General features: G+C 45.5%; 2 protein-coding genes across 5 annotated transcripts in view; one reads left to right on the top strand and one right to left on the bottom strand.

Moving 5' to 3' along the window:
* The window catches only part of LOC131665006 (pseudouridylate synthase RPUSD2-like), an 89,672-nt gene that overhangs the window by 44,761 nt on the left and 19,487 nt on the right, over positions 1–25,424 (bottom strand). For 2 of the 4 annotated variants that reach the window (XM_058936576.1, XM_058936575.1), the window contains exon 1: positions 18,651–19,004. The exons of the other annotated variants lie outside the window; for them this stretch is intronic. In XM_058936576.1, coding sequence (XP_058792559.1) covers positions 18,651–18,806 — 156 coding nt within the window. In that variant the 5' untranslated portion in view covers positions 18,807–19,004. Of the gene's footprint in view, positions 1–18,650; positions 19,005–25,424 lie in introns of those variants that run through there. 4 annotated transcript variants of the gene reach the window in all.
* LOC131665008 (luciferin 4-monooxygenase-like) lies at positions 9,950–11,922 on the top strand. The gene is made up of 3 exons (XM_058936578.1): positions 9,950–10,349; positions 10,424–10,653; positions 10,745–11,922. The coding sequence occupies exons 1-3, from the start codon at positions 10,193–10,195 to the stop codon at positions 10,907–10,909; spliced, it is 552 nt and encodes a 183-aa protein (XP_058792561.1). The 5' UTR covers positions 9,950–10,192; the 3' UTR covers positions 10,910–11,922.

Below are 25,424 nucleotides of genomic sequence, written 5' to 3'. Positions count from 1 at the left end.
CGAGGCACGATTTATTTTTCTTTGGCGCGAAATTCGCGTTCAGAGGGGAAAAAGTGCGATTCACGAGCTTTTTGAAATTTAGCAGGGTAGAAACGAGGAGGATTCATGTTTGGAAAGAGAAAGAAAGGCGACGAGTCATGTGGAAACGCAGTGGTATAACGAGGTGTGAAGTTCGGTAAGCGATCACTAGTGGAATTCCACGTGGCGCTGTTATATGGGAGCCATTAGTAAAATTCTCAGCTGCTGTACACGCGGTAGCTAGTGTGCATGTATCATTGAAGAGACGAGCGATGGGTATCGTATCCAGAACGGAATAGGTTTCATTGGTGCTATTCCAGACCAATCCGTGGATTGCCGGCTTTCACGTCGTAGAGCACTTTAATGCGCATATATGAAAGCTCCATGGCTCGTATCAGCGATATGAGATTATAGATTCTCGAGAGTTTCAATTTCCAATCGCAGCTATCGGCTATAATGCTAGACTCGCTTTGATCTAGTTTTAGAACCGTAACAACCGTCAACGCGAAAAGCTCCAGTATTTCTTCCGTAACTCCTAGTCAACTATGTCTCAACACTTGTCCATCTCTGTTTACAGTCCTTACGCATTTGTAGATTCCGCTCATCACGCGAACCAACTGATATTTCATTATCAATCTTCAAGCTTATCCACGTGCATTTACACGTCCGACGTAGATTTAATCAAAAACGAATTTTTAGCACCGATCAACGCCGAATTATCAAGTATACACATTGCACCTACGAAATCGTCCAAAGAGCATTCACCTATTCATCTTTCCAATGGAAAGAAAAGAAATGAAGTCTATATTGGAGCGTGGGCGTGTGCGTACCCACGCTATTTTCTGTTTCATAAAACGCGCGTCGACCATTAGGTGAGCAAAGCTCTTAAGAGCCACCGCCGCCGCCTGCGTCATCAGCGTTGCTTACGATGTTCTCTTTCTTTTTTTTCGAGTCGCTCTACTCACGTGCAGTTTATTATTTATGCGTTGATAATGTAGGCACAAGACATTGAGTAGAAAGGAGACGGGAATAAACTCTTTTTCTCTTTTACACACACACACGCACACACACGCGCGCACACACACACACACACACACACACACACACACACACACACACACACACACACACACACACACACACACACACACACACACACACACACACACACACACACACACACACACACACACACACACACAGGTGTGTGTATGCTTGTGTGTATCCTATATTTGTATTATTTCCCTTTTATTCTTTTCTTTTTATAAATAAAGAGAATCTGACAACGTGAAGTCAACATATTCGTGATTGAATTGGCTATGAAAGATTACTGCACATTTTCCTAAATGATTGAATGTTCGAAAAGTGTATCGGCATAGTTGGCATGAATTTAATATACATTGATTAATTTAATCACACTAACCTCAAAATAATGATCGACTGTGATACCTTGGTAGAGAAATTAATTGAATTTTGTTCCATGCGAAAGTATAGTTTTAAATAAACGAAGTAGGCAATAAAAGATATAAATCGAAAGATTATCGCAATAAAATATTGTAAAATGATTTTGGCTTTATAAAACTACGTAAAATATTAGAAATTTGTTTTGAAAAGGCACTAATTACACTCGTGAACTATCTAAACCGAAGTATATTATTTACATCATGCAGGGTTTCATTATAGAAAACTATAATGTTTTTAGAATTCATTCATAACATTTTTAAATCATGAGTATCAACGTAAGTGCTACCAATAAATAATATCGTCGGCTATATCTCATATTAAATCAAGGGAATATATAATGCATATTGAATTTTAAAATTTTTAATTTCGCCGATAAAAGTTTTAATCTATATTGGTGCATTAAAATGAATGCAAAAAAAGACGAAAAATACGAGCACGCGAAGCGCATTGAACATTACTAGTTTTATTACCATTTTGAAAAGAAATTTTTTTTATCGTTCCTCTCCTAGAATTTGCCTAATCATACGCACACAAAGATAATTGTGCGCTAAAAAATTTTTGTTTCAAAAGCTATCTGATGCGGGCAATTCGGTTGGACTACTGTATTTTTTACAAACGACACGAAAGGTTGATCGCGAAATATGCATGTACATCCTGATAAAGCGAAAAAAACATTATCTCATCGAACGAAAAAGCGTTTTTCGAATTGCCGCGAGTGCGGATAAAGCGTATTCGAGCTGCACACTGTAGTACGTGCAACTTCGCGGATTATTCTTTCGGCACGTGCATTCGAACGAAAAAAATAATTAAAAAAAGACACGACGTGCACTCTTTTATCTCGAATATCCACTTGTAAATAACATCACGTATTTGTCATTATCCTGGCGGTCTCGCGCTCGCGGATTTCGAGCAGAGAGCGCGTGCGTAGCACTGAAAACGTTAAAATAATAATCGCCACGTGCTTGGCCATCCACGTGCGCGAACGAGACAATTGTTTTAGGCACTGTCGCGTCACTCGCGAAGCAGACGACAGACGGCGAAGCTGTGCCACCAAATTTATGAATAAAGTCCTCGCGTGCGCGAGGCGCGAAAACTCGAGAAGTAACGAGAATCGTCCTACTTGTAACACAGCAGTGGGCAAGACTGCTATTCTGCAAGTTTTTCTAGGTCTCAACCGAATTTCCCTCGACTGTACTGACGCAAACCCTATTTTTAACTTCGCTGTTTCTCCAGAGAGCAAGAAAGAAAGAGAGGGTGGGGAAGGGGGATCTTCCCAAAAGTGGCATTGGGCATGCGCAGGCGAGATTAGCATAATCCCCTGCCACCGGTAGTACGGGAAATAGCATCGACTTGGAAACAATTGTAAGCAGAGGTGATAATCCCGCAAGCTTCATGCATATGCATCGTTCAAATTGACCGAGCTTGCAAATGCGATATTGGCATTGACGGCACGTACGTACGCGCGTTCTCGGTACGCAATTGTTTTACAGTCTGCCGCGTAGTTGTTGGCGATTTTCAAAGCTTTCTCCTCTCCTCTTTTGCTAGCAAATATCGATCGGAATATTGGAAATATCAGACCTGAAGTTTCTTTTTCCGGGGAAAAAACATGGCGAATACACGGTCGCAGATGTAAACCCATGTACGATGCTTCAACGCTTTTCCTGGTTCTGCTTTGCGCAAAAGTCGACTTTTTCCTAGTCTCTCGTCAGGGCTGAATTGAAAAGTTACTTCGTATTTGATGCTGTCATTGACAAATGTGAAAAGTTGCACATTAAATGTCTGCAGTGCGTGTTGTAGGATATTATTAAAACGTTAACAGCGTTCTAAGCATTGAATTGTATATTGTGTCCCGATCATTACCTCGTAACTTTATTTTTTTAATTTTTCATTGTAATCATCGTAAAAGCCAGCGCGGCGCTTGTTATAACAAAACATTGCCGAGAGAAAGAAAGAAAAGTTGCTTTTTAAATTGCTTGTTCAAACGGTTTGACTGATAGTGTAATTAGGCTTTCACGAAACGAGTAGAAAACGAGTGATTTGGCGCTAAGAGGCTGTCTTAAAGTTTCGTCTACGTGGCAAGGCATTAAAGAGCTCTGTCTTCAAAATTCCTATGTGGCAATTTGTTTTTTTTTCCGTTACGCGTGAGCTTTCTCGAAAACTTCCCTCGAGGAGGATATTTCGAGAAGCTTTAAATATTGTCCAAGTGACAATTTGAAAACAGATGAGTTCTCAAAAGAGCCAACTCATGACCTCCTGCGCGTGATTATCTCTCTCGCGCTGTGTTTCGCAAAGTCATCGTACAGGTGCATCATCGACGAGCAACAGAAGAAAAGAAGTCGACGCACAAATTTATTTATCGCGCTAGAAGGAGAGAAAAAAGACACGCCACGGTTGGCAGCAAGCCACCAGGCGCTTTTTTTTGTAGGTCAGTGTTACGCGCGAGAGGAAGTTTATTGTGAAATCGCGGGCCACTGCGCCGTTAGAACAATCAAAAATAGACCTGGAAGCGTAATTAGACTCAAAAATGCCATCGAGTTAAGAGTCGAAAAAAAAAATTGTGGCTGGTTGCAAAGTTACCTTTGACAAATCATTTTTATGCGATGCTTTCCGATCGCGTATATGTGGCAAAAGTAAATAGAGATGGATCGACTCTTTGGGCTTTGATCTTCAGGATCGCCTTGGCTAAAGGGATATTGGAAAAATTTATCCGGATAATGCATGCTGTAATCGATCTGGCTATATAAGACACCATGTACGATGAAAGAGATATAATCTAATCAGTGAGGTTATAAACACGTTATTTCTCTGACGTCATTCCGAAAAAGCGACAGTCTAAATTGGCAGCAAGGGGATGAAAAGACAAATAAGCGCATAGGCAGTATGTGGTTTTTCTCAACTTGATCAACCTCCGCCTCGTGAATTAGTGTCAATTCGGAATTTCTTTTCCTCGTAACTGACATTCAGAAAATTAAAATAGTCGAGATTCTCGGCAGTGCAAATTTTGCTTCGGCACAAGCTTAATTACCGAGAGAGAGAGAGAGAGAGAGAGAGAGAGAGAGAGAGAGAGAGAGAGAGAGAGAGAGAGAGAGAGAGAGAGAGAGAGAGAGAGAGAGAGAGAGAGAGAGAGAGAGAGAGAGAGAGAGAGAGAGAGAGACAGACAGACAGAAATATGCTTCGAGTTGGCAGAATCGATTAAAAAAGATAGTTTCTCGTAGCCACACTCTAACAAAGAAAAGAAAATAGGATTCTAGAGTCTCGCCACTCTCTCCATCTCTGGGGAAGTAGCAAAAAAGAAAAAAAAATTCTAGCACCCCCTTGTATTCCCTGGCTTCGCGTCTTTAGGGAAAGCCACAACAATTGAGCTGCGAAGAAAAGCTTCGCTGTCGTTCATTCCGACGTGAGTCAAGCACCGCGGAATAAAATCACTACGTCGTTGTCTCCCTCCCATTCTCTTCTCTACTCGCCTCTTCTTTTTTTATTTACGGCTTTGTTAAATGCACTTTCATAAATATTTAACGCAATACCTTCGCGAACCAATTACCCCTGCGGTCTTGTCACTTTCAATGGACGATTTTCACTTAGAGTCGTTAATGAAAAAAGTAAATTCTTACCCTTAGATAAGAATCCGCTAACGACACCCGCTCGCTTAATCTCTTCCACCTGGCGACGCATCAGTTTAACAGACTTTCAACTCGATTTCTTAACAAATCCAATATATTATCGCGACAGCGCGGCTATTCTGATTATATCAAAGCGAAAACGAGCTACTCGCTACGCTAGTTGAATCGAAAACTTTGAGGGAGTACACGTACAATTGCAAGTTGCACTGACATCAGTTTGTTTTAGGCGATTTCAGAAAGATCCAGGTCACACAGCGGCAACGCGCACAGGTTTGAAGGTCCATCTGGCTTCAGCGGATGAAATATTGACGAAGTTGGAAAGTGAGGCAGCTCATCCGACCTAGATTCATATCTAATACAACATCTCGATAAACTAATGAGTTCATCCATCTGCCAAGTTTCCGCGGAGCATCGGCTCCTTGGAAGCTTCGCCTACCGCTACAATTAAAACAATGATGAGATCCGAGGATATATACACGAGGGAAAAGGACGTCATATACACGAGCAAAGCGGCTATAAAAATCGACAATGTCTCCGAACGCTTTCTCCGCGTTCGCCCCTGGGTGGCGTGATGTCGTTGTTTGCCTGTTGCCATCCCCGAGGAAATCTCGGTTAGCCTATTCGTCTCGCAAGTGGAAGCGCCGATACACAGCGACCAAAGTTATGGATAACGAGGAAAAATGACGCATAGATAAGGATACGCTCTGATTATTCTTTGTTGCTCTCGCTATTTTTATCTCTCTGTTTCTCTTGCTTTGCGGGGGAGAGTGAGTTTTACGACGAGCCGCGTAATGCAAACGAGATATGGCACTTTCTTTGTTTTTCTTTTATTTTTTGCATCGTACGGAGGATCCAAACTTTTTATTAGTGCAGCTGCTGTTTTTTTCTTATTGATAGCGGCCAAATTTAATGCTCGCGGTTGTAGTGTGTGCTTAGGGAAAAATGTGCTTTTTCCTTGTTTTCGCGGGGAATATTCGATAAATTCAAGCTTTCTTCCGAGAAACATAATTTGAGAAACGAAACGGCTACAGTTCTGTGATGAGCGAACGCGGTCCAAAACTAAAGCGTGACCACGTCGTCAGGCAAGTTTAATCAAGGCCTGATTTGAAAATGTTACGAATAAACCTGCCTCTTTAAAACAGGTTTTTTTTCGCAACGAAGAAGAAACAGGTGAACGCAGTGCCATGGCGCTCGTGCAATCGCCGAGACAAAACGTCGAAAGAGAAAATCTGAAGGAAGCTACGTTCAATGCCAACCAAAGCAAATAACATTTAGCAGGGATAAAACGCCGAACGGAGATGCAGAAGAAAGAAAGCACTCGACTAACGCTGCTCCGTATAATCGCGAAATGCCGACAAGTTCGATACATCGCAATGCGAATCGGATATAGCGCTTTCAATTAATTAGCGCGGCCATCGCTATAGTAAGAGGAAAGGACCTACGAACGCCAAGCCTTTACAATCGACGAGCAGCTCGATAGTGCAGCGAACGAAGCGAAAGAGAGATAAAACAGCGTAGGAGGATCGCTGAGCATCGCGCCCCGTCGGGAATTCGTCGCTTTAAACATTTTCGCGTGCTCTTGCTCTTAGCGCCCGATCGATCGACCTGAACCTTTCGGTGTGCAGCTCGCTTGCTCTCTTCCCTTTTCTCGCCGCGCATGTGTGTATTTACGCCGAGTACACGCACGATTAATCCGAACTCGGCAAAAGTCAACAATCCAATCTTTCTCCGAGCGTCAATATTTAATCAACGATCGGCTTTCCTACCGATGCCAGGGAGATAGACGAGAAGAAAGATTTTATCCGGAGCTGACGACTAGTCGAGTCGCCGCACTTGAATTCGAACGCTCGCGTATACGAGCGAATGGCCTTGCCGAGGAAAAGTCACGTATATGTGGCTAGGTGTATACGTAGTCGCTTGCGTAAAAGGCTGTACGTACTGACCAACCGAACGCGCCCGATGCTCTTTTAATGAGGATATTTCAAATTCATGGTCGAGTTATTTGATCGTTCTTCTTCTACTATTCCTTTTTTATCATCAACCTTCGAAGCATTTCGTCTTTTCGCCAATATTTCATTAATATCCAATATTTAATTAATGCGATGAACCGATAAGTGAAATGGAAATTGAATGAAATTCAATCCCTCGACTGCTTGGCACATTCGCATGTGAAATCCAGTCTCTCTACTATTATAATGAGTGTAACAACTACCATTTGAATCGCAGAGCCGAAATCACTGCGTGTTCATTATTAACTAATGGTATTATACAACATCATCAAGTAATTTGCATAGCCATACGTTGTTGCCATTAAATCGCCTATTTGAGATATTTCCACGTACATATAGACAGAGAGTACTCAAGCGTGAAGATGTGTAATGTTAATGAGTGTACGCAGGCGCACCTGTTATGCAAACAAAACTGTTATTGTCATTTTCAAAATTGAATTTTCGTGGCGCCAGTTCTCGTTATAAATAGAGCAATTGATGGTCGCCTAGCAGCCTCACTTGGATACGTTTAATTAATTTTCATAATTTGTACGAATGAAATTACAATTTTCAAGTACATTCACGCTTGGTTATCCTTTCGATTATCCTTCGAGCTGAAGCTTTATTTCAGGGACTTTTCATGTTTCCTTCAAACGAGTAAGCCTTTACAGGCATACGAATGAACAATTAAAAAAATTTATTCATCTGTTCGCGCATCGATGAACAAAACTTTTAATGAACAATTGAACGTCCGGTACATTTGGCGAGAATAATTGGCAGCGTTTTGCGATTTGGTGTTGAGAGCTGTGCAAAATGGAGCCCGTTTTGCGAGCGTAAGCACCGTGACTGCGGCAAAAAGTTACGATTATTCTTGTTTTCCAAGCTGAATAGAGCATATATACACTTTACCAACGGATTAACTTCGCATCGTTTGCGAACAAAGTTTCGCGCCAGAGTCCTTTGTTGCCAAGTGAACTGCCGTTAAACAAAAGTAGCAATTATTTTCCTTGTATTTATCTTATGTGCGTGCGCATCTTTTAATACATGAGTGAACTTTCATGAAAGCAATACGCGTTGATAATGTAATCATTAATTATTGGTTGATAATTAATAAAGTTTATTGATGATAAAGCTGTTTTTTTAATAATTTGCTCGATGCCCACGACAACCGAATATATTTGAGAATTTCCACGATAGCGAACATTGACAAAGATAAAAATGTTAGCAGGTAATGCAAATGTTATCAATACTTTCATTGATGATTTACGTCAGTATTTCAAATTTTTCCACTTTCCACTATATTGTCGCATTGATTTGTATAATTGATTATCTTACCAATGTTTTCTTTTAAAAAGCGTGCGCATTAAAACATATGTACTTATTTTTAAAATAATTATTTAAGAATGATTAACGGCATTCACACGCGGGAAGTATTATCGTCATAAGCTTTCCAACTCTCTATTGACCTGTGCGTAATTTAAGGAAAAAATGCAAGTATAAAAGAGGTTTGATAAACCTCAGTATTGATGGAAAAAATTTCATTTCGTGTTTGTACGTTCTCAGTTATCTGTTCGCGGACTTTCTTTCCATTCTAACTGATTTCTCCATCTTCAATTCGGAAACATGGTTTTTATAAACAACGAAAACCATGCAAAAGCCGCAGTAGTTAAAAAATTAGTACGTATGAAATGATATATCAATCGGTATTTTCAATTGTCAGAATATTCAATTAATGAAGCCATTGTCGAATCCCTTAGCATGGAAACAGTTTCAAAATAGAAGATAATATTCTAAAGGGCTGCGAAAGGGATTTTCACGATGATCGACACATTGGACAAATGGTCTTTGAGGCTTTTAGTAAAAATCCACAGCACGTCGGAATAGTAAGCAACCATGCCTCCAAGGAGAACAATAACTTTACAATGTGTTTAATATACTTTCTTTTTATTATTTATGAATAAGATCGATGCTACAACGGGCAAGAAAACTACATTTGCTAATATGAAGGAGAAAAGTACACGGTTAGCGGTCTGGTTTGAGAAAGAGGGAATACTTCCTGGTGACATTATTTCATTATTTTCTCCGATTCATCGAGATGTATACAGTGTCATTGTTGCCACATACTTTGTTGGTGGTACTTATAATCCAATGGATTGTGATGCTAATACAAGTACATTGTTTTTTTTTGTTATTTTAATTCTTTACTTGAAATATTTGATTTACATACTATTTTATTTCAGTATCAGTCAGATCATATATAAAAACTGCGCAACCAAAAGTTATTTTCGCTCACGAAAGTAAAGTGGATGTCATAAAAGAAGTTGCTACATTAGAAAATCTCGAATGTAACATAATTGTATTGGGTGAGAAAAAGGGATTCGAATCGTTTGATCAAATAATAAACAAACAATCCAATGAAGAAGTTGAGAGATTCAAAGTAGTTGACGTACTCAATCAACATACCATTTGTTCGTTAGCTTTTTCATCTGGTACTACTGGTACACCAAAAGGTATTCCTCATTCTTATGAACAGATCAAGGTACAAGCTATCACTCCAATTCTCGATGAAGATGTGGAAAACGATGTTCATCTGTGTTATTTCTACCCTTGCTGGGGAATCCATTTGCGTTATACTTTGAGTTTTATTCTTAAGAAAACAACACAAATATTTCATCAAGTCTTCGATCCCAACGAAACTTGCGAAATAATTGAACGATTCAAGGTAAAATTGATATTACTTACTAGTTCATTTGTGAAATTCAAGCATATATATTTACGTCTGTACATTTTTAGATTCCTACATTTAGTTTGGATACATACAAGTTTATGCTTTTGTGCACTGATGAAATAGAGGGTAAATACAATCTTGAATCCGTAAAAATGATGATTCCCATTGGAACAAAGTTGACTGTAAAATCGATGCAAACAATACAAAAAAGATTCCCTAATGCTTTAATTAGTAAGCGAATGGGTAAGTGAGAAAAAAATCATATCAAATATTTGACAAATGAATGCAATTTTTAATATATCTATGAAGGTTTGACTGAAACTAGTGAGCTGACTAGATATACCAAAGACTGTTGCAATCTTCTATCTGAAGGAATGGTAGCACCGAACACACAACTCTCAATTATAGATGTGAAAACTAATGAAAAATTGGGTTTTAATAAAGTCGGAGAATTATGCGTAAAAACGTCAGCAGTAAATTATGGTTATTTCAAAAATCCTGTAGAAACAATGAAAGTTTTTGATGATGAAGGTTCGAAAGCGTTGATTACCAATAATGTTTGAAAAGTATCTATAAAATAAAATTGAATAATTATGTACGTGCAGGTTGGTTTCATTCTGGCGACGAAGCGTATTACGACGAAAATGGAGAAATCGTAATTGTTGGACGAATGAAAGATATTATAAGATATCGCGATATAGATATCCACCCTGTGCATGTTGAAGATCTCCTACTAGCTCTTCCTGACGTTGCTGAAGCTGCGGTCATTGGCGTTCCTCATGAAATTTTTATAGAACGACCTGTAGCCTTCGTTAAAATAACTCCAGGATCCACGGTAAGAAATAGCCTGTTGTTAAAAATAGATTTCCTGAAAAAAAACTATTACTGCATTTGATAAAAGTGACTAGAAATGTACTTTACTTTAGGTTACTAAAGAAGCAATTTCGAAAGTAGCTGTCGAGTTGGAGTACAGCGATATATTAGAGGATTCTATTGAGTTCATTGATCAGATGCCTCGGAATACCAATGGAAAGATTGATAAAAAAGTTTTGAAAGTTCTCGCGAAAAAGTATTATGAATCATCTTTATAATTAATATTTAGAAATTTGTTATGTTATGCTCCTTACTGAACGTGTCTAATGAGTTTCATATCAAGATTTACCGATTTACCATTAAGATCGTGTTTTATTTTCAAGATAGAATATAGAATTTGTTTTTAAAATCGACAGGTTTGCGATAGAGTATCTTGTAATAATATCTTAAGTTCATTAATGATTTCAAACAATTCTCAATAAAATTCACGAACAAAATAACAAATAAATGATTGACCTCGCATAGAAAACAAAGTAGCAGATGTAAGCCATCCAAAGTTTCTTTTGTCGTAGAAAGCGACCAACTATAGGACAAATGAAATACTCGACAAGGCATTATACTATCGTGGGGATATATATACAGCGAGTAGCGCGACTGAAAATTTTGACACGAAACTTTCCAGTTGACTTCAGTGATAAATTAAGCAACAAAATTCTGAAACCACGCGTGGAAATAATGCAAAGCGCATTACGCCCGCACACAAAAAAAGTAGGCAAAGAAAGTTGGCAAACTGCTTACGTCTGGGGATACTGAATAATGCAACCTGCACGCGTATATAAGTTAAATATGCATGTACACATGCAAAGATCTCAGAATATTTTTTTAGGTCGCAAAAGTATCCTTCGACTTTCGGCGATCGATGATTACGCCGCGTGCGCGAGAGGGCAATAGGGAGAGGGAGTGAGCGCGCGCGCGAGAGAGAGAAAGAGATTCTCGATTCGATCTCTCGAGAACGTTCCAATTTTCTTACGTTGTTCGCTACAAATGTCCCCCTTTAACGAACTTCATTTTTGTACTATGCAAGGAGAACCACAATTTCTCGCGCAGGCCAATTTGCGGATGTACAGTTCTTCAGAAATAATTATCGCATCGTTCGAGTTGAACTTTGATAAATTAGACTCGAAAAATTATTATTTTTATAACAGTCTCGTTGATTCGCAAAAGTGCAGCTTTCCGAAAGTTGTTTTTGGCGCGGAGCAAATCGGATTAAAATTTGCCTCGCTAAAACTGCGTGCACGTCAGGTCTATCATATAACTTGTGAAGTGAAGTTTACGCGAAAATTCGAATAACGATGTCCATTTAAAAGACTATAATTGGCAGAGCTTCCTCGGTGAAAGAGCGAAGAAGCTTTGACTGAAAAATCCCAGAAAAATACCAGTGACCATTTTTCTAACAAGCACGTAAAAGGGATTTCTTTCTCGCGACCGTTTTTTTACGATGCCACCCCATAAAAGCTACTAATAACTCATCACAGCTGCGCAGCGAAACGTCATCAATTCTCGTTAGGTCAATTAGCAAGCGCATCGAAGAGAAAAGCTCACTCTAAGCCGAAGTATATCTCGCTTCAATTTCAGAGGAAACTAACTCTCTGTGTGCCGAACTATGCTATCTTGGCGATTGCCGGCTTGTTTGACACGCGCCGCGAATTTCCGGACGACAGGCAACTGGAAATTCGCGTGCAGGCGTTGTTACATAGATGCTCTATACGCCGAGGAGAGAAGCGTTTTCGTGACGTGGAGCTGCAAGCAAGTTATTGACTTTTCATATATCTTTTTTCGGTCTGCCAGGTGACATTGTCCCGACTTTTGCCGCTGATGCCGAGTGCTTTGTTCCCGGGGGAATTCCCATCGCGCGGCAGCACAATTAAACGAAAGCGCAGAATTTGGAAGCGCGCTTCCTTGCCACTAAGTCATACTCCAAGCGAGCAACGCCAACTCGAAGGCGATCGAACTTGCGGTAGCAATTATTTAACGGTCCTCATTAGACAGCATTATATTATTCTCCGTCGTTCGTCCTGCTGACTTTCGTATTGCGCTTAACAGCACTGCCGCCAATGGGATTGGATCGACCATCATGAATATGCAATTAGTCGCTCGGATGTAACCCTTGCGCTAACGCATCCACGCACACTTGTGCGAACGTCCAAGAGCCGTCGTGGCTTGAAACGGTCGCCAAAAACTAAATAATTCAGACTCGAGCAATTAACCCGATAAGCGATGTAGGTTTCTCGTGTAAATTGGAAAAGGAAAGAGAGAGAGAGAGAGAGAGTCCTATTCGATTATCGCGTGTAAACGTCGGCTGCACGCGCGAGAGCAGTGCTTGATTTAATAGACTACAGGTAGCGTTCCCGCGGTAGCACGCTGGACGGCGATGAATATACAGTGTCCCAATTGATTCGGCGGGACGGCGATCACCCTCGCGTGTCGCTGTCTTCGTCTTTTCGCATTCGTGAAAACTCTCTCGCTGGTTGCCTCGAGGCTGGAGTCCAATTCGCCGTCGTCGCCGCTGCACGCTCCGTTACAGAGACGTTGTTTCAGCGAGGTAAGGGCTTGCGCGCCCCCAGTGATAATTATCGAGGAAAATTTCCAAGGGAAGCTGAACTTTGGGCGTAAGAATCGAGTTAATTATCGTAACTGCGAGCACTAGCCTGGATATATCGTCGCTTAAACGCGGCGGATTGCCGAGAATCCCGCCGAATTGAAGTGCACATTGTTTATGAGCGTCGCGGCGAATCTCTCTAAACTTTCATTACACGCGACGCTCGCGAATAATTGACGCGAGGTCGTAGACGTTGATGGCTCTGAAAATTCAACGAAGATAATGAAGTTTTGCTGTAAAAACAATGGGAAACTTGAGCGGCACAGTGCAGTCGAGATAGCGAAGTTCTACGCTGGAAACGACATGCCAACTTGGTTCTCGCGCGCGACGTTGAATTTGAGGCCTCGATGGTGTACTTTGGTGCGTCTTCTGCTGTCAATCTGCCTCGATGAAATGGAGCCCGAGCTACCGAGCTACCGAGCTACCGAGCTACCGAGTGCGCCGTTCAACGAGTTCTATGCTATCGGCTTTGCCTTACCTCTCTTGCTTCGGATTTCTTCTGGCTTTCGAGGACGCGAAGGACAATCTTTACGTGCTTACTCACCTGAAACAGATGAATGATAAATCATTAATACATATTTTCACTTTCATTTTCAACATATGCACTGACTGGGCGCTTTCTTACGATAATCGCAAATGAACTTTGAACTTGTCCTATCGATCCCGGGGCTCGTTAGGCATTGAACAAAACAGAGACAATCTAGTAACTATTAATTTTTAATTGAAAATCAGATTCGGAAATCGGGCCATTGCCATTGAAATTTGCGACCCTACCGAAGAGAAACTCTCGTGCGCGAAAACATGGATATTCAAGGAAGGCGCGTGCGGTTCCGCTAAATGATTTCTCAAGCAAAACAACCACGAGCAAATCGGGCATAGCCAGTAAAAAATGAGGAGAATGCAAGCGCGTCGAAAATTCCCATCCAACGCTTGCGGAATTCAAATGCGTTCGCCGCGCGAACAGAACCGAGAGATCGAGGGAAAACGGCATAATCCGCGCGTGTCTACAAACTCATTGTCCGCGGCCCATATTTTCGTCCCACAACTGTTTCGCAACAATAGCGCCAGCGCTGGGGCGATTACGTCGCGCAGATGAGCTGCTCTGCTAATTTTCTTGTTCTTTCTCGTCCGTCGTAACTCGACACACTTCAGACGTTCGCGCGGACATAAAGGTGAAAGCGGCGCTACGCGAAATTGACGTTCGTTAGCAGGGCCAAGCGCGAAGAAAAGAAGAAGAGGAGGCTCGATTCTCGAGAGAATTCCGTCGGCGGCGCGTCGAGTACTCGGCCTTTTAATACTCGCAAGCTCCGTAGAGGCGAGTAATTGGAGTGCCAGGACCGGCGGACTAATTACTCGCTGGAGGCAGGGCGCGAGGCCTAAAGTTATACAAATGGCTGCGTTAGCGACGGACAAATTGAAGCCTGTCGAATGCGCCGTCAACCCGAAGCGCCAATAAACGTGCGAGCTCTCGTCCGAGCTCTCGTCAAGGAGACGAAGGCGAGGCAAACAGCAGCTCGTCTCGTTGCGATGCCGGCGAAAAGGGCTCGTTGTTCGCGCAGGCGGTTTTCCCGAGCACGACGCGTTGCGCAGGCGGCTGCAGCCAGAGCGCCGAAATGAGGCAAGAACGTGGCGCGCAGTCCGCAATAATAACGTTAGCGCATCCGCTCGCTCGCGACTCGGCTCTCCCGCGTGTAATATCAGCCCGAGCGCGAGTGCATTCGAGTCTCGTAATTCCGTGCGCTCCAGAAGTCTGCGAGTCCTTTCCGGGCCGACGGAAACTCGCGCGATTGCACTCGACGCGGCGACGCGCGCACGATGGAATGCTCGTTTCGACAGAGAGCAGCGCCGGCGATGGAATAGCAATAAAACGAGCGCGCGCGTAGCCTCGCCAGTGGTCTGTAGTCTGCTTGTTTGTAGATGGCCAACTGGATGGCCAGTCGATTAGCATGCGCGCGCGTTATGCCAACGAGAGACGTTGATCGGCGCTCGGCGGCTTTGATTGGACCTTGTCGGGCCGAGCCGTGCCTCGTCTTCGCAAGGCATAATCCGTTCGCTGCTGCTCCTCTCCCTCGGTCGACCTTGTTGCTCGCGCACACGCCACTCGACGCAGGCCGAGAAACGATCAAAAATCGCCGAACACGCGAGCCTCTTGCGACACGCCAAGCTGGATATCGATTCTGGTCGAAAAGCGTGCAAAGGTCCTCGTCACGGAAAATTCGGCGCAGTTTGGCCTCGCGGCGAGCGCGACCGACGCAATTGCATCGTGCGATTCGCGAGCGGTTTGGCAAGCGCGGGTAATCTCGGCTAATTACGGCGTTCGTGCCTCTGTACACAGACGACGATTGGTCGGATTGATTGGCTCCCTTCTATGTGCCTTAGCAGCAGTTAACGGTCGACAAATCGCCAATATCCGCAGAGGCAGTTTTCGGCCTGGCGGGCTTTAATTGGTTCTGATCAGCGATTGATTCCGTCGTTCCGTCGTTCCGTCGTTCCGTCGACGGAAATTGTCAAGAGTGGATGTTTTTTGGTCCGCTAAAGAGCGAATTGGATTCATCGCTCCAACAGTCGATTTGCGCCCGCGACGAGTGAAGCTTACCGCGATAAGCGACTTCCTCGAAGGTTCTCCCAACGCCTGCACGAGCAAATTCAAAGATGAACGCGCGACATATCGATTTCGGATAACGGTTAGCCAATAAAACAACGCAATCAAGATTCAGCCAGCTCCTTGCGTCACGTTCAAGCTCAGAGCAGTCGACGGCCGCCGACGATGCCTTGCGAAACAAGCTCGTTGCAGTTGGTCAGAGCCAATCATCCATCAGGAGCCCCGCGCGGATAACAGTTTTCCTTTCCTCGTAGTCTAGCCGTGCGTGCGCGTCAAAATGGGAAATCGATGCCTGCTTTTTTCAAACTAATGCCAGCAGCTGCAACAGCACCGCGCAACCTGTGGAGCGGACGAGTGATTTGGAAATTGTCTTGGACCTGTTGGCAAACGCGAAAGGGTAAAGGAGACGACTAATCGATCTCCGTATTGCCGCCCTTTCGTCCGAGAGCGGGCGTCGTTTATCATTGATTCACGAGAGAAGTCAAAGGGAAATCATACAATGGTCGTCCGCGCTGGGTTAAGGAAGGAACTCAAGGAACGATCACAAAAGTGTCGAGAACGGGGCAAAGATTTATTTGCCGGTGTGGCTTTTGTACGCGCAATAACATTTCCATTTATCGCGCGCCGCTCACGTGCAATTCGATTTATCGACGCTTCCATCCATATTAATGATGCTCATGATAATCCTTCGCGTATAATAATGGAGCGTGGGATGATGATTCGCGCCGAGCGAGCCAGCGAAAAATTTCATTACGAGCGACATTAGCGCGATAAGCGCAAGCTACGACGATCATTACACGCGGGCGTTGCGCCAAACGTTGCTTGCCATTTTTCTGCACGGCAATTTCACCGCGATGGTAAACGATGCGTAATTGCCTACACGGGTGTTCGCTGTGAAGTCGCGTCGCCAATTTATTTGTCAACACTGCCGAAATCCACCGCGCTGCGCTTGTTTCACATTCCAGCGGATGGATCCGTAGGCTTTTTTAATTTGTAATAATGCTGCAGCGTTCGACAAAGTGCTCCGAATGGAAAATAAAGACGCGGAGCTTTTGCGCGATTGAACGGCACGTTACAGACAGATGCTTTCACATGTTGAAGCGACGCATCCGCATAAAATATGTTTTTTGTTCGTTTATTTTTTGACCTCTCGCGCGGCATGTCGGTAGCAGCGCATTTACGAAATTGAATTTAACGTTGAGCAATTCTCCGCGCATCACCGTGCACGCGCTAAGAGCGACGAATAAAAGTGGGGAAAAAACCGATAGGACAAAAATTAAAGACGCGGTGACGCGTAAATTGCGCGAATAAAAGCAGCCAAAGAGCAAGGAAAAATTTGAAAGGGATACGAAAGTGGATAACAAACCTATGATTGGCTGATCTGAAATTCAGCTCGATACCAGCAAAGCGACGCTCGAGATATAGGGTGAATTAAGTGGAATTTAAATTTTAAAGCGGGGAACGGGTAGTAGGTCGCGCTCGCGATCGCATTCTTCAATGCTGGCGCAGCCTTTGTTTTACGCCGAGCCTTTGTGCCGCGTCGTATTAGCGATTTCAGCTGCGAACGATGCTCCCGCGTATTCCATTCAGATTTGACCGATGCGCGTAACAGTGCTACCATCGCGAAAATTGAAAGCGCGAATCGAATGGCGGAGGTAATCGAGTGAATACGATTTTTTAAGTAATGAAGATGCCAAATTAGTATTTGACAAATACTGAATTATAACTGCGAATACTGTTCGCAGACACTATCGTTTGTGCAAATATACGGTCGATGTGATCTCGCAATTTGGCTCGAACAAATGTTAAAATTACTAATCGAATCTGTGTTTACCGAACAAATACGGACTCGTACTATTTGTCGGTAAAAGTCATATAAAAATTCAATCAAACTAAAGCGTTAAAACGCATATGAATAATGGACTTACGGATAATTCGTGCTTATAATTTCTGTAAAATAATTACATTTTGAGTGCCATATGAACTGCGAAATTTATATCTAAAGGTAATAATCGATTATACTATGACTCTGAAGACGAGTAACTGCATTGATTTAACCTGTCAGCTGATTGACATTTCTCGCTGCCTGATAGACCGAGACGTGACCTATCGGACGCTTTCAAAAGTAGTACCATCAAGCAACGTTACATTCGACGCTTGGAGATTCAACCTTTGGACTAATTTTCTAATTGCATTAAGTAATTGTCGATAAAAAAAGCTTTGTCGATCGTAAAGTGTATACATTGAACTCTCTCTCTCTCTCTCTCTCTCTCTCTCTCTCTCTCTCTCTCTCTCTCCCTCGCATCTAAATGCCTTGGCGCAGCCCACGAGAATCTGCGAGCGTGCAGCGATAAAAGGCAGCCCGAGCTTGCACTCGCAACATCAATTGAGCTCGGAAAAGCGCAACAGATTCTCCCTTTATCGCCGCCACGAACCGTCCAATCTTACTATCAAGCTGCTCCCCGGCATAACACTCTCCTGAGGCGCTCGCGGGAATAACGAGGCGGAGCAAGTGGCTGGCCCGGTCTGCGGCAAATCGTGCACGCGTGAAACATTGATGCCGCAGCCCTGCGAGGCAGCAGAGGCACTTTGCGCCGTGGAGTTATGCCGACGTCGCGCGGCAGAGGGACAGGCGGGGCACAAAGTTGAACGGCAACAGCGACGACGGCTCGCGAGATTGCGATCTATCGACTTTCCGTCGGCGCACTAGCAAATCACTCGCGGTGGCGAGCGCGAGCGGAAGCCAGCGTGAACGAACCTTGCGCGGTTCGGGTGCGTAGATGCCAGGCAGAGGCGCGAGCAGATGCAGAGCGGGATTGGGCAGGCCGGAGGCCGGGTGCGCGGCCGCCGGCGGCAGCGACACCGGCACTAGTTTCAAGCCCCAGGGCAGGTACCACGGCGTCGTGTGGTGCATCCTCCTCGCTCTCCGAGTCGTCCTGTCTCGAGCTTGGGCACACTCCTCTCGGCGACGCCGCGCCGTCGGGCACCGAACGATCCTGCTGCTCGAGGCCCGTTACGTGTCGCGCGACATCTCGCGCACAGCGACGCCTTGGCTGCGGCTACGGCAGAGGTTCGTCGGGGCGAGCGGGCAACGGGACGGCCGCGGCGAGCGCGTCGCGAGGACTGAGCCGCCGACGGAGAGCTCGATCGAGCACATGGGCGGCCGGCCCCCACCGCGCCTCCACTCCACCTCCGAGCGCCGCGCGCGCGCGCACTCGCCGAGCGGTGGACGGCGCTCGGCCACGCTACCGCGCCAGCGCGCACGTGCGCGCCCGCTCTGCCGCTCGCGATCGGAGCGGTCGCTCGAGTGCTTTACCGGGCGATGGGCTGCCCCCGCGTGTCCCCGCTCGCCGAACTTGTCCTGTCCGTTCGTTACTCGGCAAAGGAGCTTGCGTCTCTCCTCTTCCCTTCGTTTTTCAGTAGGATGAGGCGATGCGCGACGGCGGCAGCTGCCTTCGCTCGAGCACTGGCTTGGGTTAGAACGGATCAGAGGTACTCGCCACGCTTACTCGTGCAAAATCAGTGAGCGGGAACGCCTAAGGCGCGAGAATTATGCTACATGCAATAAGACCATAATAATAACAGTACAGTAACAGTACAGTTGACGTTCACCAAGGAATCAGCGAATGGGGGAGTATGTGTTTCCGATTGTGAATCGTTCCCCTTCGTTCCGCTTTATTACGTGTTCCTTCGGCAAAGTTTGTTTTTTGCTCCCCGTGCGAGACTTGCCGGCGTGTTCTTTTATCCAATACGCACGCTCGTAGCCAGTTTCCGATGAACAAACTTATATCCGCGCGGCTGGCTACTCGCTCGTTTAACTTGTGATAACACTTATCAGTTATCATCTTCCGTTGCCGCTTGAAGGTGAGCGCAGGACTTTTAACGGGCACGCGCTGCAAAATAATGCTGTAGCGATCTAGAGTGAACTCGCATACGTGCCATTCGGGAACGCAGCTACACGTTAGCCCAAGTTTCAAATGTGCAGCTTACGCGATGCAAACTAGGCAAGTGTGCGCTGAACGAGCTTCGCCTTGGATCTCGTTCCTTCGACGCAAACTCTCGGCGTATAAAAATCTCCACAGCTTTGATCGATTCATTGAACTCGCGTGAAAATCAGCGCTTCGGAACATACTCCGGGCTGAGAAAAAGAATCGGAGCGTGCTCGGTAAATGTCGCGAACAAAGGTGCAAGCTCGCAGAGGGAGCAAAAAAAAGGGTGGCCGACGAGAAGATCAAACGTCGCCGAGGCAGACAAAATAAAATTAGACGACGGCGGCGCGCGTCGATCGGGTACAACGAGAGCGCTTGCAAGCTTAGGCTGCGAATCGTACCCACCGAAGACAGAGAGAGAGAGAGAGAGAGAGAGAGAGAGAGACTCGCGCGGAGCATGGAACGTGCAAAAACCCAACAGCTCTTGGTGGCACATCCGCACAGCGCCGATGAATCATTGAGTGGGCAGTTGGTCAAGAGCGAGTTTCTCATGGCCTAATTAAAATTTCAGCGCAGCCTTTGCCCCTCCATCTTGAAGGAAGCGAGAGAGTGCACGTGCGAGCTTCCGCCCATAAATATTTGCTCGAGGTGCAGCAGCAGCTTCGCGCGTTTGTTCGCACGAGTTGCTGCCGCTGCGAGCTGCTTTACGAGGCTCACGCTGAGGTTTTGTTTCGTGCAAGTGTCGGCGCCGATGTGATAATGTTCAGCGGCCACATTCAGCGGTGAAATGGGACTTTACGGCGCTGTTAAGTCAGGATCCGCTGCTTTGGACTCTCCTTTTTGCGTGATCGGTGAAAAAATTGGGGGTACGTATGAACGAGCGAGCATACGTTTGATCAGTGTCTGACAGCAGTCGGCGCACCGCGGCGTTATACAGCCAACACTATATAGCGAAACGCCAAAGTCGTGGTGCTATAACCGCGACTTCAGTAGTCGATCCGCTCGAAGGCACACATCGTAAAGTTACCGAACCACTGAAAGCGCGCACCGAAATAACTCTTCGTCTTGGGTTCAAAACGTCAAAGCTGCCAAAGCAAATCAGTTTTTCTTCTAAGCTTTCAAAGTCATTTGAGTACTCTGGTGAAAAATGTGTATGGTATATATATGGAAACACAAACGATCGCCATTAGAAAAAAGGTAGGAGCATAATTTTGAAATGTGTTCATGTCATATTTTACTGGGGCTACGTGATGATTACGAGGAGGGTTTTATTTCTTAACAAACCAACAATATATATAACGAAGAATTTAGTGTGAAACTTAGAACTGTCGATCATCTTTGAACGTTTAAAAATTGGATATATTGAGATAACGATCAAATGGCGAAAATGTGAAGATAGATGGATTATTTCAACTGTTTTGTTAGCAACGACATCTGTTTATCAAGAGAACTAAAACATTGAAAAATACAGCACGAAATTATTCGCTGCGAGTCCCATTTTTCCGTTAAAAAATTCTTCTTTTGTTATTGTCACGAAAATTTCCGAGTGACATGAAAGAAAGGTATAAAATGAAAGGCACGCTACAAGCCGTAACCGTAGCCGCGTCAATGGCAAACTAGACCAATCCGTCTGCAAATTCGAAAAATCGTGCGCGATAAATCAGCCAGAGCCGTCCGAAATCGGTGCACTCGTAAAATAATGAAAAACTATATAATAGCGGGTCCGTCGCGCGCCAATGCGCTCGCCGGGTGGGTCTCGCGGCCAACAGTCGCGCTCGCCAAGTTTTCAAAAATACGAAGAGACGCGCGCGCGAGACAATCAAGCGAATCCAGCCCGCGCGAGGCCGTCCGTCATTTCCGTAACAGCTCTGGAGCGGCAAAATTAGCCACGGGCGTCATTGCACGCTCTTGGTGCGTCTAATAGCCGCGCGAATAAATCCAGCCGGAGATGATTAGCTGGCGGCGAATGAAAATTTAACGGTCGATTTGCAGATAGCGGGCGGCAACTTGCGCGAGAATTTTAAGCGAATGATTAAAGTTTCGGGCGTCGCTCGCTCGCTACGACTGATTTAATGGCGGCAAGTTTACTCCCGCCGCGGAGTGCGCGCCCCTTTAATAGTCTACTTGCTGCTTGAATATTAGGGACGCACGGTTGGCGCACCAACCGACGCACTGACTAATGCGCTAAATCGAAATGCTCGCCGACGCGCTTTGCCGATGACTGATGCGTGGAGGAGGCTGCGCGTGATCGTCTTTCCTTGGCGACAATTGACTGTTGCTGGCAAAGTCGACCCGACGGCTCGGAACTTGCAGCCACGCGCAACTAGCTGAGCTGATATGGAAGCGAACCGGCAGCGGTGGCGGCGGCGGCGGCGGCAAACGTTCAATGAGCGATCTCGCACGGCTTCACCGTCGATCAATCAACTCAGTACGGGCACGAGACTTAGCTGTATACGGTAGCTGTGCAGACAGACGAAGAACCCTGCTCCCGCGGAACGCGCGGACGTCGATAACCACAACGCGCCGCACCGAGAGAGGGAGAGAGCGAAAACTATCAAGATTTAACGTTTCAGCGCATTTGCGTATTCAACTTTGTTCGGCGACCAATTAATTATTCCGAAAAAAGGAGGAACTGCTGTATACAGCCTCGGGCAAAAGCGGAGGCCGCAACTGCGGACGACAATGCGCCGCTTTGATTAATTATTTCCCCGGGGCAGCACGCCTTTACACGTGTACGCCTGCCTGTATTTGCGGGCGAGCCGAGCGCTTTGAAAAATCGTCTGTTTAGTTTCTTAATTTGCCGCTCCATCTCTTCGATTGGATAACTATTTTCGCGCCTCGTGGACGGCAGTTCCTTTCTCGTTTTCGTTGCACTCGTTCGCATGGCGCACGCCGGCAAAATGGAGCGAGCTGCTCGAGCGAAACAAGGGCCAAGAGAAATGGCGACGATTAAAGGCCAGTGGCTCGAGCTATTCGAGGAGCGACGTCAAAGGAGAGCGAAAAGAAATCGAACGTTAGTTAGGCGCGCTTCTGCCGGCCGCGGACACGATCTGGAAGACTAAAACCGTCGTCGTGAAACCGCACCGAGCCTCGCCCGGATTTAGCACGCGCGCTCGCGACCCTTCGCGCCGAGTGAATCAGCCTAAGCAGACAGCAATTCGTCCGCGAGAGATTGGCAGCGCCAGCCGGTACATTGTCAAATCGACGACGCCGAGCGCACCTGTCGACACTCCGTCAAGAAGCGCACACCTGCGAGCTCGTTTCAGCCCTCTCTCTCTCTCTCTCTCTCTCTCTCTCTCTCTCTCTCTCTCTCTCTCTCTCTGTTGCGAGACTCGCGCTTAGGACGCCGCGCCCTTGCTCGACAAGAGGGAGCGTGCTTTGCTTTCGAGTGGCGAGCGCGTATTATCGAACGGAGTAATGCGAGCAAAAGGAAAATGCTGCTCTTGCGCTCTCAAGGGTATTGCGAAAAAATGCCGGTGTTTCAGGTTTTCAGTTGGCACTACGTCGTCTTTCGCTGCCTCGCGCGTACGGGATCACAATCGACTCGGCCCGTTGGTCGTTCGTTTGGCGAGCGGTGACTGAGATAGGCCAGCTCCGCGCTGGAAAAGAGTCAAAGATAGCGCGAAGGAAAAGAGGAGAATCATGGGCAAGTGGGCCAAAGTGCGATTATAGTTGCTTGTAATTACGTCGAGAGAGCCAAAATGTATTTCCATCCACATAGGCGCGCATGCTGATAAAACGTCGGCCAAGAACATTTCTCAATTGTCCGCCGCGCGAAGCTGCTCTTGCCTCGACGTCGACGTCGAGTCGTTGCAAAAACCAGCGAAATGCCCCTCGAAACGAGAGCTTGGCACCGCACCGGCACTCGAGTGCCGGTGCGCTGTCTCCTCTCTCTTTCTCCCTTTCTCGCGAGCTTTTGTTAGCGAATGCCACGCCGCTCGATGCAACGAGGAATGCACGTACCTTCGACTTTCGAACTGACGCTCCTCATGTTTGTTTCGGCATTTCTGCCCGGTCGATCTGCTTCAGCTTCAATCCGCAGATTAAACGCGTCTTTTTGCCTCCATCCTTTTCATAGAATTCTTGCCTTTCATCTCACTTGACTCGTTGCGAAGAAGGAAGCAGCAGCGGGAGGCTTTTTCCATCAAAACGCATAATGAATTTCCACCGCGAAAGAGTGGCGCGTTGGCGGCGCGTTGGCGGCGCGTTGCCAGCGCACGAAGAAAAGAGCAAAGAACTTGCGCGAAAGTGCAAATGGAAAAGCCGTTAGAGCTCTGCTACAAGTAGAGATCCCCAGATCGTCCTTCTAATCTGTCGGCGCGCAATTGCCAATTTCAGCGAGCGTCCCTCTCTTGCTCTGGGGAGTTTTAGCTGCAGCAGCAGCTTGGATCTCTTACTTTTTTTTTAATTCCTTTTTCGGTGCAAAAAGTCCGCTTTCATTTGCGCTTGTTCATTCGTTTCCGTTATACTGCGAGAGATCCGATGACGATTGTTACGTTAAATACAAGTTATCTGATTATAGGCAGCGCGCCAATTATTGCTTTTGACGCTCTTCTGTTTATTCGAAAAGTGTATATTACTCGTAAAGCAGCGGAAACTTGGTTCGTTTCAATTTTTCGCAACTCTACACCGATCGCGCCAATAAAGAGACGATCGTTTAAAACTCAAGTATATCATTTCATTGATAAATGCCATTTAAAAGGTTCAACGCTTAAACACTCGATACGTTTGATAAAAAATATCTGTGAACCTAAATACCTTTAGCCATTCACTCTCTTCAGTTGAAGCATCAATGACCTTGACATTTCTGGACATTTGACGATAGACAACGACTAGCTTATCGGACAGAGTTAGGTGTTTCGCTTGGTAATCGTTATCCGACATCTACAGCAAAAAGCTGAAAGCCGATCGAAAATGCACATACGAAACAGCCAACCTAATAATTTTCCGACTTTGGGAAAATCGAAAAAGGCTCCTTTAAGCGCGAACCCTTGCTGTAAAAAAGAACCAATCGCGAAAATCCCTCCTCGCATATGAGTGAAGCAGAAGGCAAGATAATCCGATGCGGCTTGCGGCCGAGCGATACGTATATATAGCACGTCGGCCTCCGAAAGCCAAACGCGCGCGCGAAGCTGCAATGCAGCCCGCCGCGCGCGTTTTTCTAAGGCGGCTTTGCGTCAATGACGAAACGCCACGGCACGGATTGATTATTTCTGCCGCCGCCGCGCCTTTATCTCCCTTCGTACGTGCACACTGCGCCAATTTTTATTGCTTGCGGAGATTTTTCTTCTGCGCATCGCTAACTTGAAACTTTCTCGCGCAGAACCTCGAGTTACCGCACTAATTTTGAAATGCACTACGTCCGCCCCTCGTGTCGTTCGCAGTTCCAAATCCTAAATTTCTTCGGCAGCTCATGCTTTTCTTATCACGTAACTTTCACGGATCGGTCTTCCCACGTCATTGATACACAATTTCAATGGAAAGCGTTACAGCAAAAGTCACGTAGCAAAGGTCGATGGGCAGGGAGTTCATTAATCAGTTGGCGACTCAATAAATTCAGCTCTGTAAATGACGCGTCCGCTCCATCTAAAAGTCCTTAACCG

Source organism: Phymastichus coffea, unplaced genomic scaffold (genome assembly GCF_024137745.1).
Source record: "Phymastichus coffea isolate CEN01 unplaced genomic scaffold, Cenicafe_Pcof_1.1 PCOF00047, whole genome shotgun sequence".
Lineage (NCBI taxonomy): Eukaryota > Metazoa > Arthropoda > Insecta > Hymenoptera > Eulophidae > Phymastichus > Phymastichus coffea.
The sequence above is the reverse complement of the archived record's forward strand: the minus strand, read 5'-3'. Positions and strand labels throughout refer to the sequence as shown.